The sequence below is a fragment of the Meles meles genome, chromosome 5, assembly GCF_922984935.1.
Source record: "Meles meles chromosome 5, mMelMel3.1 paternal haplotype, whole genome shotgun sequence".
In the NCBI taxonomy this organism is placed as follows: domain Eukaryota; kingdom Metazoa; phylum Chordata; class Mammalia; order Carnivora; family Mustelidae; genus Meles; species Meles meles.
Window position 1 is genome coordinate 106,435,614 of NC_060070.1, and position 26,076 is coordinate 106,461,689.

The 26,076-nt window shown below is 35.5% G+C and overlaps 1 protein-coding gene and 1 pseudogene across 1 annotated transcript in view; both read right to left on the reverse strand.

The window, feature by feature from the left end:
* Positions 1-26,076, reverse strand: part of KHDRBS2 (KH RNA binding domain containing, signal transduction associated 2) — a 635,142-nt gene that overhangs the window by 86,783 nt on the left and 522,283 nt on the right. The window contains exon 7 of the mRNA XM_046004099.1: positions 3,891-3,973. Within this exon, the coding sequence (XP_045860055.1) occupies positions 3,891-3,973 (83 nt within the window). The remainder of the gene's footprint in view (positions 1-3,890; positions 3,974-26,076) is intronic.
* Positions 10,938-26,076, reverse strand: part of LOC123941545 — a 99,038-nt pseudogene continuing 83,899 nt past the window's right edge.

Below are 26,076 nucleotides of genomic sequence, written 5' to 3' on the forward strand. Positions count from 1 at the left end.
CTATCAGTTCAGCTAAGTCACACATAATTTACTGTTTTACCTTCAGCTTCTAAATTGGAATTTCTTGGGGCGCCTGGGTGGCTCAGTGGGTTAAGCCGCTGCCTTCGGCTCAGGTCATGATCTCGGGGTCCTGGGATCGAGTCCCGCATCGGGCTCTCTGCTCAGCAGGGAGCCTGCTTCCCTCTCTCTCTCTGCCTGCCTCTCTGCCTACTTGTGATCTGTGTCTGTCAAATAAATAAATAAAATCTTTAAAAAAAATAAATAAATTGGAATTTCTTTTGATGTTGACCATGACAGTGCCAAAATAATATTAATATTGTTTGCAAATGATGGAGATGTTTTATGCTCATACATTTCTCTTGATTCCACTTTAGAAACTTTCTCCATAAATCCAAATCATACTTTAAAAAACCCAATTAAAGAGGCACCAATTGATTAAAGAAAAAAAACAGTTCTAGACTGATTCTTGTAAAAAATGAACTTTTTCTCACTTCTAACTTCTAATACTTGGTCACTCTACAGTTGTTTCACTTATATTTATTTAAATATATATGCAGCTTGCAAATGATTCCTCAAACAAATTGGTAGGGGCAAATACTAAAATATACTTTAAAATTTTTTAAGTAAGTATTGTCACTGTATGGTGAGTATGCTCTCTGACACATATAATCATTTAATAAGTCCTTATTTAACTAAATTGTTAATATTACCTTCTCCTGGCATAGTTGGGTCAAGAGAAATAATCAAAATATAGGAATTTAATACACATGTCATGAATTTTCTCAGTGTTTATCTATTTCTATTACAAATTGGTACTATATTTAAAAATCCTTCCTCATAGTTTTCTGAAATACTATTGTTAATTTCATTCATTCGTTAGTGCATTCATTTATCTTTTGTTCATTTATTCAACAAATCTTTACTGAGAATCTCTAGTGTGCCAGAAACTCTATGAGTATTAAGGCCATGTTTTGACCAAAATAGATATTTTATAACTATTGCAAAAGAGAACATTAGTATCACTTTTTGAGAATATTAGTATCATTTTAATTAATTTCATGACCTGATTTCTTTATCTATTCTGGTTTAGCACTAAGATATCTGAGAAACACATAAATATTTTGTCAATGAATATAATACATAGAATTCTGCATATTGTATTCTCCTTGAGGGAAGAGGCTCTTATTTTACAGCTTCATAGTGTAGGTATACATTAAGTCTGACATTCATGTATTCAATAATCATTATTCAGTACATACCCTATAAAAGGCTCAACACTGGATACTGTGAGGGACATGAGGGTCTCAGACAAGAATCCTAGGAAGGTAGTAAGAGTGATATGTAACGTGTACACAATTGATCCCATGTAGGACAGAGAGAGAAAGAGCTATAGAGAAATAAAGATATGGTGCTATTGAAATTCAGAGCAAAACCAGGTTACTCCCAAATAAAGGATTAAGGAAAAACTTTTTGGAAGAGTTGGCTTTGAGCTGGGCCTAGGAGGATGGGATGAATTTAGCCATAGAAAATGGAATAGATAGGAAAGGAAAAAGAGAAGGTAGCAGAAGTGCACAGAAAGTATCTTTTTACATATAAATTATGAAAACAAGACCAATTTTTTCTGAAAGTATTCTGTTACTTTTTATGCATAATTATCTTCAATTATTGTAATATTCACCTTTAAAATATTCAAAAATAAATTATCTTAATCTCCCATTTTTTCTTCTTCCTTCTCTCTTAGGGTTAGCTAAGCCCATTTAAGTGTTACCAGAAAAAAGATGCTGAAAGTCACTCACTTTCAGAAAATTATTCCAAATTCTCTATCAGCTGAATGTAGCTCTATAAAGCTAAAACAAGAAATTGTTTTACTCTCTCCTAGTTGGGTTTTTAGTGTGTGGTAATTGTTTTTTCTACCAAATAGTTTCTGAAACAAGATATAGTACTTTATTATCACCATTTTTATGCACTAATATACAAAGATGAACTTACAATTTGTTTGAAAATATTAGCAGATGCTTTAAATATGTAGCCAATTCACATACAATATTCAGTTTGTGACATGATGCAAAACTTTCCGCCATCCTAAATAATTATGTGTTTTGATATGTAACTGGGATTATTAAGATATCACCTACAGTATAAATTCTTAGCTCATGATGGCTTTTCTATTTAACATACTACAAATAAAGCAATTACTCAAAGAGGAAGATGGTCATTTTCCTAATGATATGTTATGCTTAGTTTTAAAAGTATCAGTTCACACTCGTCTTTTTCCTACTTGTCTACAGTATTCTCTCTAAGTAGAATTTCCCTTCACTTCTTTCACTAGGCTGTCCTTCTTGTCACGCAACATGCATACTTATGCGTTACATGTAGTTTTTTTCCTCCACTTCATAATGACCTTAAAGTTGTTTCTTTGTCACCCCCCCCCAAGATATTACTTAATGAAGCATCCAGATCTCTTTGGGTCCCATTAAAGTTGGTCAATAAATGGTCAATGCTTGTAATGATTTTGTGACAATTAGTTCTATTGGTTTCTGTCAATCACATATAGGGGAGAGTCACTTAACTATCATAGCAACTCTTCCTACTTTCCCATGAAGATTGTAACTTTTTTCAGAAAAAAAATATTTGGGGTATAGATTTTTCTAAGAATGCATTTGTTTAATGACAATTTTATTCATAATTGCCAAAAAAAAAAAAAAAAAAGAAACAACGTATTTGTCCTTCAACTGGTGAATGTAGTAACTATGGCACATCCTTACAATGAAACACTGCATAGTAATAAAAAGGAAGAAAACATTGATACACATAATGATATGAATAAATAAATATCAAATATATCATGATATGTAAAGAAGCCACACTCAAAAGGCTACATATCATATCATTTCTACTTATATGACATGCTAGAAAAGTCAAAATTGTAATGGCAAAAAACTGATTGCTGTTTCCAAGCCCTGGGAGGGATAAAAGTTATCTATATAGGGCCTTAAGGAAACATTTTGGGTTGACTAAACTGCCCTAAAACTTAATTTTGATGGTGGGCACATGATTGTTTGCATTTGTCAAACTGATACAAACTCCTTAAATGGGCAAAATTTACTATATGTAAATACTACCTCAAAAAATGTGACTTTAAAAAAGTAAAAAAAATTGATATCTCAAAATGTGATCAATCTGAAAAGATATAGTCAATAATCATTTAGAGATCCATCAAAAACAGAAAGGAATTATTCATTTCATAGGCTGTTTTATAAAATTTCCTTTTTTTTTTAAAAGATTTTATTTATTTATTTGACAGAGAGAGAGATCACAAGTAGGCAGAGAGGAAGGCAGAGAGAGAGAGGAGGAAGCAGGCTCCCTGCGGAGCAGAGAGCCCGATGCGGGGCTCGATCCCAGGACCCTGAGATCATGACCTGAGCCGAAGGCAGCGGCTTAATCCACTGAACCACCCAGGCGCCCCATAAAATTTCCTTTTCAGAAGGAGTACAAATAACATTCATGTATCTTTTGTTTTATAAATAAAAATTACATTTTGGGAGAAAAACCTTCATTGAACAAATGCCTTGTGTTTCACTGTTGTGTTAATTATGAATTTACTAAAATAATCTCCAAAAGTAACAGTATTTTGTTAAATACAAGCTTGCTTAGTTTATTAGTTATGATAATCATCTAGTTTTAAAATAATGCACTGCTATTATTAACAATTTTAAGATTATTATCTTTTATCTCTCAGTCTAGTAAACAACTTAATAATTCAGGAAGACAATGGAAAAAACCACTGCTAGAAACTCTCACATAACAGAACAGGAACTCAGATACAAGAGACAAAATAGCAGGATTAGAAATAATCCTGAGGAGGATGCTTTAGACAGCAAATGCCTTACCTTTGCGTTTGGGTGGCATAGCTGTTATCATAAGTCTCATAGGTCTGGTCATCATATTCACCCCCGTAGCCATCATCATACCCCTGAGGCAGAAAATGGTAGAAAGACCTATTAGCAATCAACTTGATTAACTTAGATCTGGTTTGGCTTAATGAGATTTTAAATGATGTGACCTTAATTTAGTTTTTATGTTTGGTTAGTTACTCTGCATCAGATTTTACTAGACTAATAATTTCTTCATAACCTTGACTAATATTTCATGGGCCAGATATTAATGCTTAATAATTAAACTCAGCATGTCATCAAAATAGCAATACCTACCCTATAATTTATCTGGAATTTTAATCAATATTAAAGAAGACTATATAGGAAGTTAAAAATAAATTTTCTTTTGAAAATATTATGGTTAGATAGTGTGCTAATATCATGGTGGTGTTAACATACTGGTTACAGCCCCACTGGGTTTTTTCTTTTCTTCCCCCGATAATAATCACAATTATGACTGAAACTATAAAATTTAGAATCCTTAAATTGCTATCAACTTTCAGTAAAAAAGATATAGTCATCATTGCAAAACAAACAAAGGAGAAAAAAAGAAAAAGGGAAAGAAGAAAGAACAAGAGGGAAGGAAGGAAGGAAAGATGAGAGGTGAGGGAAGGAAGGGACGGAGAGAAGGACTGAGGGAGCATAGGAGGCAGGAAGGAAGGGAAGAGAAAAAAGACAGAAACCCCACAGAGAGCCTTTATTTTGTTGTCCATTCTACAGTTTTTAAATCTCATAAATAAGATGATGTTGGTGGTGAGTTTGATTACCTAACTAAATCAATGCTACCAAAACTAATGCAGATTTGTCATTGCAGACTATGAAAGCAAACTGGCAGTGTACAATCCAGTTATCAATCACTGTGTGAGAAATTTACCTTTATTTCCCTTTGTAGTCACTGACTGTACTCTAAACCCTAGCCATCCACCTCAACTACTCCCTACCTCTGAAAAAAGCCTTTGATTTTTCTGCCTCTGGGCCTTTGTTCATGTGTCTCTTTCCTTGGGATGCACTTCCATCCCATCCCACCAATTCATAACTTCATTTCAGTCTGGAGGCTTATAAATCTCTCTATTATGTTCAAAAATTTAAACAAAAAATATGTAGACATGAAAGTTTCCATATCAGTTTTTTTTTATTTTTTAAAGATTTATTTATTTGACAGAGAGAGATCATGAGTAAGCAGAGAGGCAGGCAGAGAGAGAGGAGGAAGCAGGCTCCCCGCTGAGCAGAGAGCCTGATGTGGGGCTCGATCCCAGGACCCTGAGATCATGACCCGAGCCGAAGGCAGAGGCTTAACCCACTGAGCCACCCAGGTGCCCCCCCCATATCAGTTTTAACTAAGATCTTGAGTTCATTTAATCTGAAAACTAATATTTTTTCATCAACCTAAGAACGTTTTTGAAATATTATTCATGACTTCTCCATCTGGCTTACCACTTATATAATGCTATTACTTATATATGAGGTTTGCTGAGTCTGACTTTAATTTCTTTTATTCTACTTATGGTTTTCACTTCCTTATATTTTTGCTCTGCACTATGGGATCGTTTCTCTATTTGATCTTTGACTATTCTAATTCAGTTCCTGTTGAATTAAAAAATTAAATACTCTAAAGTTAATTTTAACATATAAGATTATTTTTTAGGGGCACCTGGGTGGCTCAGTGGGTTAAGCCTCTGCCTTCAGCTCAGGTCATGATCTCAGGATCCTGGGATCAAGTCCCACATGGGGCTCTCTGCTCCGCGGGGAGCCTGCTTCCTCCTCTCTCTCTGCCTGCCTCTCTGCTTACTTGTGATCTCTGTCAAATAAATAAATAAAAAATCTTTGAAAAAAAAAAGATTATTTTTTAAAATAGTACTAAAGGATTTATGCACAAAACCCAGCACTTTCTTTCTTTGTCCCTCTCTAAACCTCAGTTCTCTTTAAGCCTTTTCATCTATTATTCTAGTATTAATTTTTTGGATTAAGTAATATGATTAATGTTGCTGATTTATGAATTTTGATTATTTTCTGTTGACTAGCCATTCAGGTTACTAAGGGTTGTTTTTTTTAATAGAGTCTTCTCTACATTTTTCCCTACACTTTAATATAGTTTCATCATTACTTTTGTTAAGTAGTCAATATCTACACTGTCATTCAATAATAAATATTATTCACTAAAGATTCAAATAGATTAATACAATTCTTTTTTATTTTCATATACTTTTTGTTTCTCCTAAAGATAATAATTGCTCAATCATTTTATTATTTTCTTGGCTTCCTATATATTTTGAATTATTTCTTTGTAATTATCCGCCTGTGTTGGGCTCCACACCCAGGATTCTCTCTCTCTTGTTACGCCTCCCCTTCTCCCCTCCACTCGTACCCTCTCTCTCTCAAAAGAGTATAGTTAACATACAATGTAATATTAGTTTCAGGTGTACAATATAGTGCATCAACACCCAGTGTCCATTACTTTAATCCCCTTTAATCCCCATCACCTGTTTTACCCACACACCCGCTGCTCCTGTAGCTATCGCTTTGCTCTCTCTGTAGTTAACACAATGTTTCTTGGTTTGCCTCCCTCTTTTTTTTCCCTTTGCTTATTTGTTTTGTTTCTTAAATTGACATGAGTGAAATCATATGGTATTTGTCTTTCTCTGACTTATTTCATTTAGCATAGTACTTTCTAGCTCCATCCATGTCATTGCACATGCAGGATTTCACTTTTTTATGGCTAAGTAATATTCCATCACACACACACACACACACACACACACACACACACACACACACACACACTTCTTTATCTATTCATCAGTCATTGGGTACTTGGCTGTTTCCACAATGTGGCTATTATACACAATGCTGCTATAAACATCGAGGTCTATGTATCCCTTTAAATTAGTGTTTTTGTGGGGTGCCTGGGTGGCTGAGTGCGTTAAAGCCTCTCCCTTCGGCTCAGGTCATGATCTCAGGGTCCTGGGATCAAGCCCTGCATCGGGCTCTCTGCTCCGTGGGGAGCCTGCTTCCTCCTCTCTCTCTGCCTGCCTCTCTGCCTAGCTGTGATTTCTCTGTCAAATAAATAAAGTATTAAAAAAATAAATTAGTATTTTTGTATCCTTTGGGTAAATACCTAGTAGTGTGATTTATGGATTATACAGTGTAGTTCTATTTTTAACTTTTTGAGGAAACTCCATACTGTTTTCTAGGGTGGCTGCACCAGTTTCTATTCCCACCAACTGTGTAGGAGGGTTCCCCTTTCTCCACATCCTCGCCAACACCTGTTGTTTTCCTGTGTTGTTAATTTTAGCCAGACTGACAAGCATAAGGTGATATCTCATTGTGGTTTTGATTTGTATTTCTCTCATGTTGAGTGATGTTGAGCATTTTTTTATATGTCTGTTAGCTGTCTGGATGTCTTCCTTGGAAAAATGTCTATTCATGTCTTTTGCCCATTTTTAAACTGGATTACTTGGTTTTTAGGTGTTGAGTTTTATAAGTTCTTTATATATTTTACATACTAACCCTTTATTGAATGTAAAATTTGCAAATATCTCCTCCCATTCTATAGGTTGCCTCTTAGTTTTGTTGAGTGTTTTCTTCACTGTGCAGAAGCTTTTTGTTTTGACGTAGTCCCAATAGATTGTTTTTGTTGCTATGGCCAATGTCAAAGAGGTTACTGCCTGTATTCTCTGTGAGGATTTTAACTAAATTTCTAAAATCCTCTAGGATTTTAACTTTCCTATTTAGGTCTTTCATCCATTTTGAATCTATGTTTGTGTATGGTGTAAGAATGTGGTCCGGTTCCATTCTTTTACATGTGGCTGCCCAGTTTTCACAACACCATTTGTTGAAGAGACTATCTTTTTCCCATTGGATATTCTTTCCTGCTTTGCCAAAGATTAATTGACCATATGCTTGTGGTTTATTTCTTGGTTTATTATATTGTCTTGATCTATGTGTCTGTGTCTATTTTTGTGCCAGTGCCATACTGTTTTGATCACTATAGCTTTGTAATATAACTTGATTGTGATGCCGCCAGCCTTGCTTTTCTTTTTCAACATTGTTTTGGCTATTTGGGGTCTTTTATGGTTCCATAAAACTTAAGGATTTTTTGTCCTAGCACTGTGAAAAATGCTAATTCGCGGATAGAAGACCAATGTATAGAAATCTATTGCATTTCTGCACAACAATAATGAAGCAGCAGAAAGAGAAATTAAGGAATCAATCCCATTTACAATTACACCAAAAACAATAAGATACCTATGAATACACATAACCAAAGAGATAAAAGACCTGTACTCTGAAAAGTATAAAACACTGATGAAAGAAACTGAAGATGACACAAAGAAATGGAAAGACATTCCATGCTTATGGGTTGAAAGAACAAATAATATTAAAATGTCTATATTATCCAAAGCAATCTACACATTAAATACAATCCCTATCAAAGTCCTCCAGGCTTTTATTGGATTCTATAACTCTGCATTTTTGAGTAGCCTAGACCAATTGTTTTGTAGACTATCCTATATTCTGAATTTGGTTATTCTCATAATTACATTTTGTTTCAATGTTTTAGAAAGGATACTGCACCTGTGATACTGTGTTGAACATTTAACTGATTGCAAATTTTAAAAATCTAATCCCACACTAGATTGATTAACTGAGTATAGAAGTTTAGACTGAAAAATGGTTTTTGATCAGAATTTTTGAGGGCTTTGATTGAATGTTTTCATTACTACACATTGGTGCTGAGAATTCCTGCTACTTGTATGTTACCTGGTTTTATTTTATTTCACTTTTTTTTCTTTCTGGATGCGTTTACAAATTTTACCTTTGGTTTTCTGAAATTTTATAATGTTCTGCCTCTGTGTGTGCGTGCGTGTGTGTGTGTGTGTGTGTGTCTTTTCATTCAGAATGCCGGATACTCAGGGAGCTCTTTCAACTGTGGGAGCTTGTGTTCTCCAGTTCTGGCAAATGTCATTGTACTTTATTGTCTGCATTGCTGCATTAATCTTATCTTTGTGTCTTACGTGATATTTCTTATTCTTTTTGTATTCCTTAATGGGAGAATTCTAAGAAATCAATCTTCCAGCCATAGTATAAGATATATAACTTTATTTTCACACCTGTACCCCTCCAACACACACATTAACAACCATTAGAGTGTTTACGGGAGGCTCCTGTGTTCTCAGGTGAAATTTAGGCTTCCTTATTTTCAACTCAAGACTTCATCTCCCCTCTGGTGGAACAACAGTTAACACTACAGCTGGAATTTCCCATAGCTGAACAAGACAGGCAGTCTAGTTCTCTATCTCGGGGATCACTGGGTCAGTAACTAGGGCATTAATTGTATTTGCCACAGGTGTCTCAGGGGCTGCACACATCTTTTCTAGCATCCATATTATTGTTCTCCAACAAAATTCTAAAAATATGTCTTCATTGACCCCCAGTTGTTACTCTGGACTCAAAGCTCTAGCTTCTAACAGGAAGGAAGCCAAGTTTTGCTTTTGTTTTGTTTTTGTGTTTGTGGGCCCACACTAGAAGCACCAAGGTGGGACTCAGGTACATATTTTCAGAGCTTTCAAATCCCTAAATTTCCTATGTTTTCCTCATTTTTATCTGTTGAAATGCTACTGATATCTAAAGGTTATTTTATATTACACAATCTTCAGGAAAATTTTCCTGCTTCTTTCAAGTTTATGGTAACCCCTTGTCTTCTGAATTCTAATAGACTGTTGTTTTTATCACCAGTACTTAGAACAGTACCAAATATGTACTGTATTTTTTTTTTTTTTACAATTTTTTCATTTTTTAAATTTGAAGCTCCTGAAAAGCATGGACTATGTCATAGTTAATCATTTTTTTTTAGACGCCTTATGGTGTTTAGTATAGTTTATTCCATAGAGTATTTTCTCAATAAATATGTATCAAATTGCTAAATTAGCATAAAGGAGAGTATCTCACCCAGCGCAGATATGGATTGACTCAAATCAGTCACCACTGGAAGATAAATATTTCAAATGATGATTTTATCAAGTAGTAGTATTATCTCCATTTATGAAGAATAGCTTTACCATTTAGCTATTACATCTTCCCTCCTCACTTACACTTCTACTTTTTTGTTTAAGTCTTACACAGAAAATCTGTAAAACATATAGAAATCTTTCCTGGCAATGCACAGTTTCATAAGGTATATAGTGTAATGGTCCCCAAATAATTATCCTTACTATAAAAGGGAAAGTAAATGTGGATACTTAAACATAATCTATTTTTGTTTTCTTACATTTCATGTAAGTTTATATAGTTTTCTTAGGACAAGTAAAATTATGAATCATGCTGATAATGTTCTAAAATAAATCAGTAAAATAGAAATGCTCCCTACAAAGCCAGTCAGTATCTGTATGAGATTCAACTTCGATATGAATATTCAACGAAGAAATCAAAACATATTCTTCCCATTTTTGCTCCATTGTTTCTGCTGTTTCCTTTGAAGAAATTTTTTTTTAAAGCAATTTCTATGCCCAAGGAGGGGTTCGAACTCACCCCTTGAGATTAGGAGTCACATGTTCTTCTGACTGAGCCAGCCAGGTGCCCCTGTAGAAATTACTATTTTATGTCTCTGCCTATTCACACAATTGTACTAAAAATTATGACTTTTTTTTGACCACAGAAAGATTTTATTTATTAATGACCCCAGGTATATTTCTTAGATATAGGGGTTTTGAACTCAAATACTTAGGAGAAAACAAGTTAAGATTGCTTTGTCCTGCAACTCATTACCAGTAACACACTGCAAGGTGCAACAGCTTGGAAAAGGGGGAAGAAGGCAAGGGGAATGAGGGAAGATAAAAGGAATTAAGTCGATCAAGTGGAATTCTTTTTTTTTAATTCTTGAGAACTATTATGTCCTTGCCAGCACAGCTCATTTCTCCAGATTATTTTTCAAACACGTACAAAATGGAACCAAAATGGAGAACCCCTTAAGAACCTGAAGCTCTGCCATATGAAAAGCTATGATTAGCCAGTAGCCTTCTGTTGCCAGCCGCCTCCTCCTCCTGCTCCCAATTCTAGTGGTATGAAAATGGTCTTCCCTGTGACTGTTTTCGGTTCTTTTTTCTGTGTCTGGGTGTGCACAGTTCAGCACCTCGAGGAATTTGCTGGTTTTGCCCGCATCATTTGTGAATCTAGGCCTTAGAGCACTTGAGGTGGTAGTGGTGGACCCAGGTCATGTGGATGGGGCTGTTGGTGTTTTCTCCAGCCCTGGCATCGGTGTGGCGAGGGAACAAAGGTCATAGAGCCAGTGTTGTCACCCACTGCAGCATTTGTGTCTTTCAGATCCAGAGGAGGTTCCCGGTGGCTATGGGGGACCTGTGGGGCTGTGGGGCTGGCTCTGTGTCCTTGTTTGAACTCTTGCATGAACACTTCCAATCACTACATTGTCGTTATCCTTAAACACTGTGCTGAAGACTACTGTGACTCTATCCTTTTTAGATTAAACATACATGTTTAGTATGTTTAGCATGTTTAGTCTCACCATCCCTCTAACAGATAACTGCCCCGTTCTCTCCTTTTTTGCTCTCTTCTTGGGATTGGAAGTATTTCTCAAAGACAGAGGCAAAACAATTTAATGTCAACATGCCAGCCTGATGCACAATGGAATCCTTGGATGCCAGCAGATTTTCAAGGTTGTATAGCAAAGAGACATTGTATCCTGGTTTGGGATTTACCAAGAAAACCCTATACACCCTCTTTATTAACTCATCAGTATCATGTGCCTGAAGTTCCTTGTAGAATTTCAAAGAAACACTGACCATCACTTTTGTTTTTTCTCCATTGGGATTTGAAATATGATAGAGGACTCCAACGAAATCTGCAAGTGTTACTTCTACTGCTTCTGGTTTGGGCCCAATGGCCACATTTTTGAACTTGCGTGTGACCGTCTCCTCAATGATGTCATTGCTCACCTCCAGCAGGATTATGGCAGCAGCTGGCCCCCAAGCCTGAACCCGGCCTGCCCAGCAACAGCTAATGGTCCAAGACTGTTTTAGATGCTAATTAAATTATCAGGGTCTCAGAGTAGAATTTTCTATATCCGATGTCCCAGTGAAAGACAAAAACACCTTCTGCAATTAAAAGTTTTAATGTTATTTCCTTCCAGCTGAAGCCAGATGATTTGGCATCTTTCACAAAAAAACAAAGTACCCAAGGAGGAAAGATTCATTGTTTTCTGGAACATGGTTGTGAAGAACATCTCTTCTCTCTTGAATTTCTTCATATTTGTGAAGTTATAAATTCTTTAGTTTTCTATTCTTTGAACCAAATAAAAGATCCTTACAAGATCCTTAAGAAATGCAGTCTTGGCTATTTTCCAGATCTTCACCAAGTCCTCTACAATTTGCTTAAGTTATAATTTGAAGTGGCGTCTGATGTGAAGGCCTGAGTAGTGTGAAATCATTCTTTGTAGTTCCCTATGAATTCTATATAGTCACTTTATACATATACTTGATGAATATTGGGCAAGGCAGCATACAGGGTAGATGTGCATTACTATAAATACATAATTATACAAAGCCAGCCCTTTTCAAATCTGCTTTGGAAAATATATTTCTCTGCCTTAATATACCTACTAATTTTTCAATTTAATTTAAGCACTTCGTCTTGAACTATGATTTCTGCACCAATTTCGGGTTTCAAATCTAAATACTATTGGCTCTCTCTATATGTAGGCTTAAAATAATAGTAATTTCACCAACTGTATATTAATCACTGAATTTATTATCTGAGCAACAGAGATAAAAGAAAAACAAGACCTAATTCCTGTCTTTGAGAGGTTCTCAGCCTGTGTGATCTGATAACTGTTTAACAAATGCCTCTTCAAAAAAGTATGTGCATGTGTGTGGTGTGTATGTATATATAGTTTCACTATAAATATAAACACACAATTTACAAATAAAAATCAAATTTATAAATATATACAAATTTAATTTATACTTATAATAAAATTGCATATTTAATTTATATTAAAATAAAATTTATAGCACACAACTTACAGATAAAATATCTAATTTATTTTGTTTTATAAACATACAATTTCGTTGTGACTTGCTATCTCTTGTAAAATCAGTTTTTATAATTCTGATATTACAATGATACCATAATAAATCACAAAACAGATAAAACATGACTATCATCTTTTTTTAAAGGCACTCTATGAGTTTTAATTAGCATAAATACAAAGAAAATACACCTAGGAATATCCTAATGAAACTGCTGAAAATCGAAATTTAAAGGCATCCAGTAAAAATTGGTACATTATCTTCAAAGTGAACAAAAAGAGACAAAGCCAAATTTTTCAACAGAAATGATGGAAGCAAGAAGACAATGGAATGCTTTCTCCTGTGTGATGGCTATCTTATTCAGCAAATAAGACAGCCTTGTATTGATGAACATTCTAAATCTGACACGAATGCCATTTGAAATTTTCATTTATGTTGGTTGGCAAGTAAAATGAAAGGAAAATCTTAAATACATATGTCAGCTTTACTCATTTCTCAGTTATGTGAGCAACTTTGTTCTGAGTTGGACAATGGCTTTCACATAATAGGAGAATGGTCCCTCAATTTTGTGTTCTGTTCACACTGTGACAGGTTATAGGATGATACCATTTTAAGTTAAATCTGCATTATTAATATTTTCTCATAGTGTTCTTAAATCCACATAATCAATAACAAAAGATCAAGTCCTAGCTTTTTGCATTTGCTGGTATTTGGCATTACTCTTATCATGGCTGATTTCAGGATATCAACATGGAAAAGCAACAAATTTGGGAAGAGATAAATAGTAGCACACTATTATAAATCATTTCCACCATACAAAAGCAACAGACATAAATAACCTAGAGCATAGATTGTAATAAAATAATCACATATGATGAACTTGAAACTATGAACTATCTCTTTCATATCATTTATTTAATTTTAACTTAATTTTTAATAATAGCTGGGTTAAACAGCCAATCACAAAATTTCTGAACATTTTACAAGGGGTCTTGTGAGCCAGCAAAAGTCAGTTGTAGCATACCCCTGCTCTCAGCTTTTTATACACATGAGACCAGTAGATGTCTGAGAAACTGAAATACCTATGGAAAGCATTTAATAGAGTATGTAATAGGTGCTATGAGTGCAAGAATTCCTTAGGAAAGGTCTTATTTGAGATGGTTATTTGTGGATAAATCTCTGTTTCTAGATGGACCAGCAGGTAGTGTGGGAGCATTCCACTTTCCAAGAACATCAAGTGTGAATGCCTGGCAACATCAAAGCAAAGTCCTGCGTTAGGGAACTGTTAGCAGTTGAATGTAACTAAAGCACAAAATGTCTATGAAAGGGTAAGCAGTCAGGCTCAAGAAGCAGATAAAAGGAAGTTTTGAAGTTCTTCCTGTGACATGGTAAGGAGTTTATCTGTATGTATCTTGTAGGCAAGGGAGCCATGGAAAACTTTCAAGCAGTGGAATGACGATAAATATACATCTGCATTTTTAACTGTCTTTGATTCTTAAAAATCCCAAGTCTTTTGGGACGAGGCTCCATTTCCCCCCTCGACTTTCTTGAATATGTTAATCATAGTTACTGTAAAACTCCTGGATGATAACTCTAACATCTGAGTCATCAGTGCCTTTATTTTTTCCTCTTGCTTTTGGTTGAATTGATATTGATCTTAACATGCCTTATAATTTTTCAGTGAACCCTCTCCTCAGTGTTCTGTATGGAAATTTGTGAAAACTTTGACTGATGGTATTTTCTTCCAAAGACGATTAAATGTTCTCCTGATAGGCAGTTGGGAAAGCAGCAGATGACCTTAATGTCCTGGAGAGTTAGTCTGAGGCAACTGGACATAGGGGTTTGAGGCTTAGATAGTCTGGGCTACAAATACAGCTCTGGAAGTCATCAGCACATAGATGACAGTTGAAATAGCAACCACTGTTCAAACTGTTTACTGAGATGAGAAGCTTAGGTTGCATCAGGCTCTATGTGAACACAGTGTTAGAAGTCCCACTCCCCTCTTTAATTGCTCTTTATCTCACTAGGAAATGGAAGATACAAGCATCCACTATAATAAACAGAATCATGTTTTCTATAAGAAGAACTCACTCCAAAAAGAAAATCAGTCTTGAATTCATAAAGAAGATGTTATATCTTGGAAAGCCTATTGTAAACGTCCCCACGCTAATGAATTTCTTAACATTGACCTGTACCATGAGAATCTCTGGCTGTCTCTGTGTGCTCACTACCGCCCACAGACACCAAACCAAAACGTCTTGGCAAAAATGAAAACATAAATAGATTAGGTAATAAATTTCCTCAGTATATAGAGATTTTCTAATCAGTGCTCATTTATGGAATTTCGGAAGATTTCTTGTAACTCAGGGAGTTATCACTCATAATAGTTTAGAACATCTCTGGCTGCAATTTAGACATGCATACATATGTTTTCAAAATACTGAATTATGTTACTGACAGTTTGTTAATGATTGTTGTAATGAATTTACCTATTTAAAGAATTGAGTTGGATCGTATGACATTGCCATGTTTGTAGGTCAAAAATGTCAAATATTGTCAATTTTCTATAGTCCAACCTAATATTAGTATTAGAAGCTATAATAACTACCATGTTTTAATTGACTAAAGAGAAGTAAAAATGTGTTATGATGCTAGTAAATTATTGTGGCTTCCAGAAGAAAATCATTTAGAAATTTAAATGATATGAAACGTCATCCTCACTCTGGTATATACATATACTTTCATCGAAGACTCTTAAACTTAACAGGCACATTTAGCATTTGGTCATTATTCTCATTTCAGGTTTTATTTTCTGTAAAAGGTCAGTGGGTATTAAAAGAAAGTAAAAATAAAAGGAAATAACATGGAATTTTCTAACATAATCGAGAGAAGAAGAAAATAAAGACAAGCATGCAATCAAGAACGATTAAACATTCTGGAATTAAGTAATTTTTTTTTAATATTTTATTTATTTATTTGACAGAGATCACAAGTAGGCAGAGAGACAGGCAGAGAGAGAGGAGGAAGCAGACTCCCAGCAGAGCAGAGAGCCAGATGTGGGGTTCGATCCCAGGACGCTGGGATCATGACCTGAGCCAAAGGCAGAGGCTTTAACCCACTGAGCCACCCAGGCGCCCTGGAATTAAGTAATTTAATTATGAGGGTCAAGATCAGAAATTTGTCACAAAACACTAAAATATTAGGCACAGAAGCAATTTGCAAATGCTGCCCTTTAATGGTATTGAATATAATTAACAGGTCAAATAGAACTTGACATTTAACTTTCTTTATGAAGTGTGGTTAATTCTTATAACATATGTTCCCTCCTTAACTTAATGAGTTATATCATAAAATGCATAAAATCCACTTCATATATGATCTTTTGTTATTATAATAACACTTCCTGGTAATAATAGATTAAAAAACATAAAATATTATTAAAACAAAAAACTAAACACAGAATGCCTATGTTTTAATAGTCAGTATTCCCATAAGATGTAAAGATCAATGCTTATGACAAGTATCTCCTAAATTATGGATTATTTATGCTTTTTCATGTTTCTTTTCTTAAAAGTTTTCTTAAAAGTTTTTGATGTGAATATCTCCCTATTTTTTTTTAATCATGCTTTCTCTGTTTGGTGCTGTAAAGATGCGTTTCTTACAATACAGAGGAGATTTTAATAGTAACTTCCATTTCTTTTTTTCCCACTGCAAGTAGGGCTGCCTATTACAGATTGCTGGTAGGTTTGGAGCCGCATGGCTATGGACACCACCCAATCTGTAGCTTTTGTAACTGATGCAGGAGGTCAGTTCACTCACTCAATGCGGGAAGTCATTATCTCTTCAAAACCTTCCTACAACAGAAGGGTCCGTGTAATTGGTGGGGATTCACTGCACCTAACAGCCTAACTCTGCAACGAGGCGAAAGTTGAATTTTCAGAAAGTTTTCTATGGAAATCAGTGGATAAAGTCCCTAATAAGGGATATTCCATACTACCTTCATCTTCTGTGTAGACTGTAGCTATTAATCAGCTTTTCCATATATATATGTATACTCTACATGAAGGGTAAAGAAATGGCATATTTCTGAGACCTAATTTCTTTGGAAATTGAAAGCTCCAAAGGAACTGTAAGACCTTCTCTATCGAGTATTATTCATGAATGTGGTTTTTTAATTTTCTGTTAAAAAACTGTATAAGTCAAGCAGAGAGAGTCAAGTATCATATGGTTTCACTTATTTGTGGAGCATAACAAATGACATGGAGGACATTGGGAGATGGAGAGGAGAAGGAAGTTGAGGGAAATTGGAAGGGGAGGCGAACCATAAGAGACTATGGACTCTGAAAAACAACCTGAGGGTTTTGAAGGGGCGGGGGTGGGAGGTTGGGGGAACCAGGTGGTGGGTAATAGGGAGGGCACGTATTGCATGGAGCACTGGGTGTTGTGCAAAAACAATGAATACTGTTACGCTGAAAAAAAAAAAATTTTTTTAAAAAATCGAAAAAAACCTGTATAATAAAACAAAGTATATCACAAACCCAGATCAATAAAAATAATACAACTTGGTGCTTGGTGAAGACAGAGGGAAGTAGTAGCTATTTACAAAATGCTTCCATGGTGTAACCTAAGTTGGATATCCTGTAATATTTTAGTTATTTTCCCTTAACATGCCATGAAAGGTTAACTTTGTGTTTCTTGAGACGATTCTTTTGTCAGTAGGGTTTCCCTACCCCATTTTTGTAAATGCCTTTAACACTTTACAGATCAGGCAGCACTATGTTCAATCTAATTAATTAATAGGACTATGACTAATGAAACTGGAAGTTTGCAGTAATGTACTAATGAATGTTAGTTTGTTAAGGGATCCATTTTAAATGGGTGCTTCATGTACTTTGCATCATAAGCATCAATCCTGCTTCAGAATAGAACCCAAAGCAGATGCTTTAAAATCAGTGTTATAAGTCTCTAAGACCTTCTAACTCACTAAACAGAAAAAAAGATAAAATTGGTAAACACGTCATGACTAAGAACAGGATCAAGTTTTAGAAGACAATTCATGTTTTTCATTCATAAGTACCAAAAGGTTAAAGATGAATAGCAGAGCACTGTCATAGCTTAATATATTTCTAATCATAGGTATCCAGTGGGCTGGCCACACAAGGGGAGAGTTTCTTCTTTTTTTTTTTCTTCCCATTTTATTTATTTTTTTCAGCGTAACAGTATTCATTGTTTTTGCACAACACCCAGTGCTCCATAATCTACATAGTGCCTTGAGGTTGATGCTGTTTTAGGGTCTAAGAAATGGAGGCCTAAAAAGTTGTTAATGTCATTGGAGCTGATCTGATTCAAATTATCTGATTCAACCTATGGATGACAGGGGATAAATTAGAAAACAAAACAGAATCTGAAATTTTAACATCCCATAATGACTCTTGCCACACTTCTTGGCAATATGATTTTGGTTGTGGAGCAGGGATTTTAATAGCTTGCAGAACGAGAGTATGATGGCATGATGTATCTATTTAATATTTTTCAGTATATCTTCCCCAAAACTATTTGAGCTCTGATCTTTAGTAACATTTTTTTCCAATTAAAAAACAATTTAAGAATCTATCATTTACATTCATAAATAAAGCAATTTTGGTCTTTAGTTTTATACAATTATCACTTTCTAATAAATTATTCATCAGGCAAACGCATATCAAAATGAAATAATGATTTCATATAAGCCAGTTAAGTAATTTTCATTTTTGTGGTGATTTTTTTGTTATATGGCACTATATATAACAAAAACGCTTTTATTATCCAAAGGCTAAGCATTTCCAATCTTTACAGATTACTATGGTTAGAAATATAGCAAGATGCAACTATGCCTTTCTTTTCATCCTTAACCTTCTGATACTTCTAGTATGAAACATGAGTTGTCTTCTAAAACTTCGTCCTGTTCTTAGTCATGACAGCATTTACCAACTTTATTTTCCTGGATTTTTTTTTCTCTTTCAGCTGTACTTATTTTCATGAGAAGATACAAACATTCACATTAACTAAGTTAATACTAAAATATTTACTTTGACATAGAGTAGGGAGGGGTCTCACTTCTGAATTAGCTTTAGTTCTGAGCTTTACTAGTCTACCTTTTAAACCACTCTCACCTACTGTGGTCAGAATTTGCTTTTTTTTTTTTTTTTTCTTGAAGATAGCTCAGGCTTTCCTTGGGACTCATGACTCAAGGTTTGTTGGAAACCCGCAGCGTGCCAAACTGTCTGACCAGGCAGGGACCCTGCAGCTTCACTGCAACCAGATTAGCTGTGTTTTAAGTTTTACATGAGATTTCTTTAGCAATTTTAATCTAAAAGGTTTCATAAACCATGGTAGAGAGCATTCTGCTTTACTGAACATTTTCATGTGTTCTATTTCAACTCCCAAATGTTAGCTATTAGGGCTAAAAATATCAGTTTGCCATATACACATATTTATATCAAAGGATCATCAAATACACAAATGTCTATAAAAGGATCATTCAGATTTCTGTATTATTCTATTAACTATTCATTTACTTTGTGGTAATTCGTTTCTTTCCAAATTTAACATTGCATTGGCTTATAATGTTAAAATTCCTATTGTATTTCATACTTGGAGACTTTATATATCCTAGTGCAGGGCTTTCCAATAGATCTTTCTGTGATGATAGAAATTTTCTGTGCTCTGTGCTGTCCAATATGGTGTCATAGTAAGATGTCACTGTTGAGTATATAAATGTGGCTGGTGTGACTGAAGAACTGAATTTTTAATTTTATTTAATTTTAATTTTATAATTAAGTGGCCATATGTGCCTACTGGGTGCCATACTGAACACTGAAGCACTTAGTGAATAAATATATATGAAATACTAAGCTGCCAGAAATTTTTTTAATGTCTGCTTTCCTTTTCAGTTCAAACTTAACCAAAGAAGGAGGAAAAAAAAAAACCAAAACAACCAAAGGATTTAGGCCTTGTAAGTGATTTCATTTTGATAGCAAAAATGATGTATTTTTGAATCTGCCATCCACTCTGCCTTCATCTTTTCTATTTCATTGTATAAATTATCCTTGATTTTCTCTTTTGATTTTGAGTGATTTTGCTAATGGACCGAGAACTTGGAGGGCATGTTCAAAAAACTGACTTTTTAGGGAGCATTCATAACTAAAATGAAGATACCATTAGTGACATAATAATATTTGATAGTTCTGAGAAAATTTCAATATGCAAATAACCAAACAATAACAAAGAGCAATGAGGTTAGGGGAAATGTAAAACACTTTCTGAGACTGCACTTATCCTTCTTATAATCATTTTTTAAAACGTTTATTTATTTATTTGAGAGGAAGAGTGAGAGCATGTGAGCAAGGGGAGGGGCAGAGAAACAAAGAGAGAGAATCCCAAGTAGATTCCCTTCTGAGTGCTGAGCCCAATGCAGGGCTCGATTTCAAAATCCTGAGATTAAGACCTGAGCCAAAATCAAGAGTTGGATGCTTAACCGACTGGGTCACCCAGGCACCCCCTTCTCATAGTCATTTTAAAGAATTAACCGAAGAGGAGACAAATAGACCCATATGTCTGAATCTTCAATGATTTAAAGACTTATTTTTTTTTAGATTTTTATTTATGTATTTGACAGAGAGAGATCACAAGTAGGCAGAGAGGCAGGCAGAGAGAGAGAGGAGGAAGCAGGCTCCCTGCCCAGCAGAGAGCCCTATGCCAGACTCAATCCCAGGGCCCTGGTATGATGACCTGAGCTGAAGGCAGAGGCTTAACCCACTGAGCCACCCAGGCGCTCTTAAAGACTGTTATCAAAAGCAGCTCTTCTGTTGTCAGTTCTGCTACATTCCTTACTCCTTATAAATAGAATGACCTCTGAATTTCATGCTTGAGGAGGCTTTCAACATTCATGAAATTGGTGATGAGTTTTTTTTTCAAAATGAACTTCATTATTTTTTTGTAGTTTCATGTTTTTATTTAAATTCCAGTTAGTTAACATACAGTATAATGTTAGTGAAGAGTTATTTTAAGAATAAATGAGATTACTGTGTGGGAAAGGATAGAAGTCACCAGAAACATGTTATGTTTTTTTAAAAGAACAAGAACAAGAAAACAACATTCTTGCCACAAGGAGAATATACATACGGGCAGAAGAAAGTCGGGATTGATTAGAGCGTCACAAGAGATGAAAGGTCAGTTTTTAAAAGTCTGTGTTATGCTTAAATCTGAGACCAGTGAATAAAGGCTACTTTTGTTTGAGTAAATGGTAACAGAAATGAAAGAAGCAGAATCATGGTAGTAAGGCTTGTAAAAAGATTGGTAAATATAGAGAACAACAAAGGGAACAAGCCAGATCAGTCTACTGCCTAGATTTCTGTTAAATCTCCTTGATTAAGGCTCTTCAAAAAAAAAAAAGAAAGAAAAAAAGAAAAAAAAAAAAGACTCCTCTAGCCACAAAGCACATTGTGGGCTTTTCTGAACTTCCACTGTTCTTTTCATGCAACAGTGATGGCTAGTTACGGGCTCTGTTGGTTATTCCCATTCACCTCACTAATCCACCAGGATGCTCTGCTCACCAGCTCTGGTCCATTTCTTTGGGAAGCAGTCAAATGTTCCCAGACAAATCCATCTTCTGATTCTATGCCTCTATATTTCCTTTCTAAGCTTTTAATATTTCTTTATTTCTCTCTATTACCAGGGAGTAACTGCCTCCCTCTTCTCATTTATGACCAATGAGGAACAAGGAAAAAAAAAAAAGAAGAAGAACTAGGAAACAGTAAATCATCCCAAGGATAGTCAAATTTGACAAATTTTATAGTTCTTTCCAAGGTCAAATTCCCATGTTTCTGATTTTATCTTGAGTAGCCTTGCATATAAATGGTGCTATGTCTGTAGTAAAAACAAGGTAAACTATGGTAGTAATTGTAATGTTATTGCTATTATTAGCATAGCAAACAGAAATATACAAACATAAAATTTGATGTTATAATATGTCATAGAACAGTAAAGAATTTTGAGTGACATATTTTGGGATCTGTGGTAAACACTTTACATAGATTACTCTGTTTACTGTTAGGAGGCTACTACTTTTATGCATACTCATTTTATAACTGAGGATATCCTTATATAATTTCTAAAGTAAAGCCCTAAGTGGGAGCGCCTGGGTGGCTCAGTCATTAAGCCTCTGCCTCTTAGGTCATGATCTCAGGGTCCTGGGATGGAGCCCCATATTGGGCTCCCTGCTCAGCTAGGAATCTGCTTCTCCCTCTCCCTCTTTCTTCCCCACTTCCCCGCTTGTGCTCATTCATGTGGGTGCTCTCTCAAATAAATAAATAAAATCTTAAAAAAAAAAAAAAAACCAAAACGTACTAGTTACCAAAAGGACCAGTGACTCAACTTCTGAAGTTCTTGAATAACCCTGCTCTTTCAAAATTTATACACAGTTTCCAAACTCCTGCCACTACTAATAGTTTCTATATATTGATTTCTACATCAGGGATAATATACGTGTCCTATTGCAAGAGCCCAAATTGGACACAAACGTGGGAAAGATGCTCAGAGAAAAGGGGACAGAACCATCAGCTAAATAACACACAGCTGAACTGTCCCTGATGCAATCCATCACATTTTTGCTAAATAAACATAACACCTAAATGGTGAATGGTGCTGGATTTCACCTAGAAAGAGGAGTAGGGAGCTGTTAATTCAATTCTAAGGATTAACCAAATTGGCACACTCTGATGGAAGGGCCGGCTGGCAGAAAAATACTTGAGCAAAGGGTATTAGTTAGCTAGAGCTGCTCTAACAAAATACCATTGTCTGGGTGGCTTAACAGAAATTAGTTTTCTCTGGAGGCTAGAGGCCCAAGATCAGGGTGTCAGAGGTTTAGCTTTTTCTGAAGTCCTTCCCCTTAGCTTGCACATGGCTGCCCTCCCCTGTGCCCTCACGTTGGCCTTTCCTATGTGTGTGCATTCCTACTGTCTCTCTATGTCCCAATCTCCTTCCCCATAAGGGCACAAGGTATATTGGATTAGGACCCACACTAACAATCCCATCTTAACTTAATTACCTCTTTCAAGCCCCTTTCTTCAGAAATAGTTACATTCTTAGGGACTGGGTGTTAGGGCCTCAACATAAGAATCTGAGGTGGGTGAGACACAATACTGGCCATAACAGGGAGGCGGGAAGGTCCTGAGACATTGCAGGTCTGGGACTGGCATGTAGGCCCAGTCTCCTCAGTTTGCCCCAGCTGCAAGATAAGGATTACTTTTCCCATTTTGCAGATGAGAAGAGTAAGTAACTTGCTCAAGACCTCACAGATCAGTAGATAGCAGATAAGACTTGACCTAGCTTTAGCTGATTCTAAATCCTAATCTTTTTCCATTAAATCAGTGTGCTAAATCTGCTTTTCTGTAAGTCAAATATCCAACACAATTGTAACTGAAATACAAAAAGATAAGTTACTCAACTGCATTATTTTTAAACTTTCATTCCATTAGCTTTCTCCAATATTTGTCTCTAATATTACAGACTTTAACAATCTGAGAACCCAATTATTTCACTTGACAAGTGTATTTGGAGTGTCTGTAAGGTGCCAGGTACAATTTCAGTGATTGTGATACACGAGTAAATAAAACAAAAATCTCTCCATAAATTGAGATGATTTTCTAGTTGCTGGCTTATAGTGGAGAGAAAGAATAAACAAAGCAATTAAACTGAGTATATATTATGCTATATGGAGATAGATAGCTGGAAAAAAATAGATCCAAGTTTTTGGGACACGGGCAATGGGTGGGGAAATTTTAATAGGGTAGGCAGGGCAGGCTTTCCTGAGACAGAGTTATCATACTGTTTGAATAAGATGTGTTTTGGACTGCAAAAATAGTAATAATAATAACTTAAAAAGAAGATTTGCACAATTCACTGGAACTTAAGCTCTTAGTTCCCTTTCATTAGCTATTTTATTCATGGCCATGTATGTGTCTAAAAACCAACTAGAACTATATTGAATTCAGTGGTTCACAGACTGGAAGGAAAGGCAACTCTAGGGATGCTCCTCACTCTCTCCCCTCTTTCCCTCTCTCTCCTAGTCTTTCAGCTTCTATCTCTCTGTCTTTTGGTCATATCTACTTGACAGGGAACATAGGCACTCGCTGCTCTGTAGTCACATTTCTTAGCGGCTAAAATGCTAAATGCTGACTTGTCCCATTACTCATGAATGGGGCAAGAGAGCATTTCAGATTCACGAGCTCACCGAGTATGAGTCCTACGTGTGCTGTGGACTTCATGTTCCCTACGTGAGCAGGTGAGCCTGTGATTACTTCTCAGAACTCATCTCTCTCTAAATTGAGGTACAAGTCGGAGAATCAAGAGTTATAAACCCAGACTGTGTTTAGAGACACACAAGGGCAGGATTTTAGGAACTCACAGAAGTAACCATCCTTCGGGTATGGACTGTGTCTTAGATTTCTTTCTCCTTTGATGCTTCCCACTTGAAACAGGATCTTACATAGGACCTTGCTCATGGTTTTTATTAATTTTTGTAATCGATTATTGGGAAAAAATGCTGCATCGGCCATGGAAATTTTTTTTTAAAGATTTTATTTATTTATTTGACAGACAGAGATCACAAGTATGCAGAGAGGCAGGCAGAGAGAGAGAGAGAGAGAGAGAGAGAGGAGGAAGCAGGCTCCCTGCTGAGCAGAAAGCCCAATGCGGGACTCGATCCCAGGACCCCAGGATCACGACCTGAGCCGAAGGCAGAGGCTTTAATCCACTGGGCCACCCAGATGCCCTGTGAAGTGTTTCTTAAACTGTAACTTTGAAGGCCAGTGTAAAGTGTTGTAATGATAGCAGTGTTTTTCAACCCGCAGAGTTAATGGATGGTACATTTCAATGTGAAGTTTTTCCTCCAGATAGATTTCCATTACAATTTTGACTTTAATACCGAGTTTATAGTAGAATTTAGTATAACAATATCTCTTTGAGCCCAAATGATATTTTACATCTAACAAGTTAATATTTCATGGAATTTTTCCAGGCACTCTCTTCTCTGAAGTTGTTTGACATGTATAGATTTATGTTATCCTATGTATAAGAGATTATTTTTATGTTCAACGATGTATGAAAATAGAACACCAAAAGGGATTAGGTATAATGTGCTTTCTAAAGATATGCTTTAGAAGTTAGATACCAAAACAAATTAATAAAATATCTTGGTATTTTTCCTGGGCCCCATCCTGAGATTCTAATTCAATCAGTCTGTACTAGGGGCCTGAGCATTGGGAAATTCTTAAGGTTCTCCAGATTACAGTAACGAACAGAGAGATTTGAGAACCACTGTTTTGGAGTCTTATTAGCCCTAGACTATGGATGAAAGTCCCTATTGACGTTGACAGGTCATCAAAACTAGTCTACAGAAAAACGTTCACACAAACAAAAAAGCAAAAACAAACAAAAAAATCCCCCAAACCAGAGCCTTTAAGAAAATATCTGCCATGGGATCCTAGACAGTGCCCAAGGCCATCAACTTGAGCTCATGCATAAAAATGAGTAGATTCTTTTTAAAAATTTACTTTAATGCACAATTAATAGCATTAATGAGCAAATAATTCAGAACTGGGAATGCTGATTAGGAAATAGACAGCAATTCATTTTATTGAAATGTGAGACCCTAAAAAAATAGCTATTAAATAATTATCCCTCCTCCTTCCTGTCACTTCTAGATCTTGTCATCTGAATTTTTGATAGCTTTATTTAGCTGTAAGTAACACAGGGTACACCCCACAAAACATTTTCCAGGTATACAATTTGACACAAGGATGTGTGATCAAGATGATAAACCCTGTCCCCAGGCAACCCCAGTCTGGTTTTTGTTCCCATAGACTAGTTTACATTTTCTAGAATTTTACAAAAATGGATTCATTCAGTATTTACTCTTTTACATTCACGTTTCACTTAGCATAATTATTTGGAGATCCATTCATGCTTTGGCTTTCATCAAAGTTCATTCTTTTTTCTTCCTAAGTAGTAGTCTATGGGACTACTATGGGACAACTATGATTTTTGTTTTCAGTATGTCC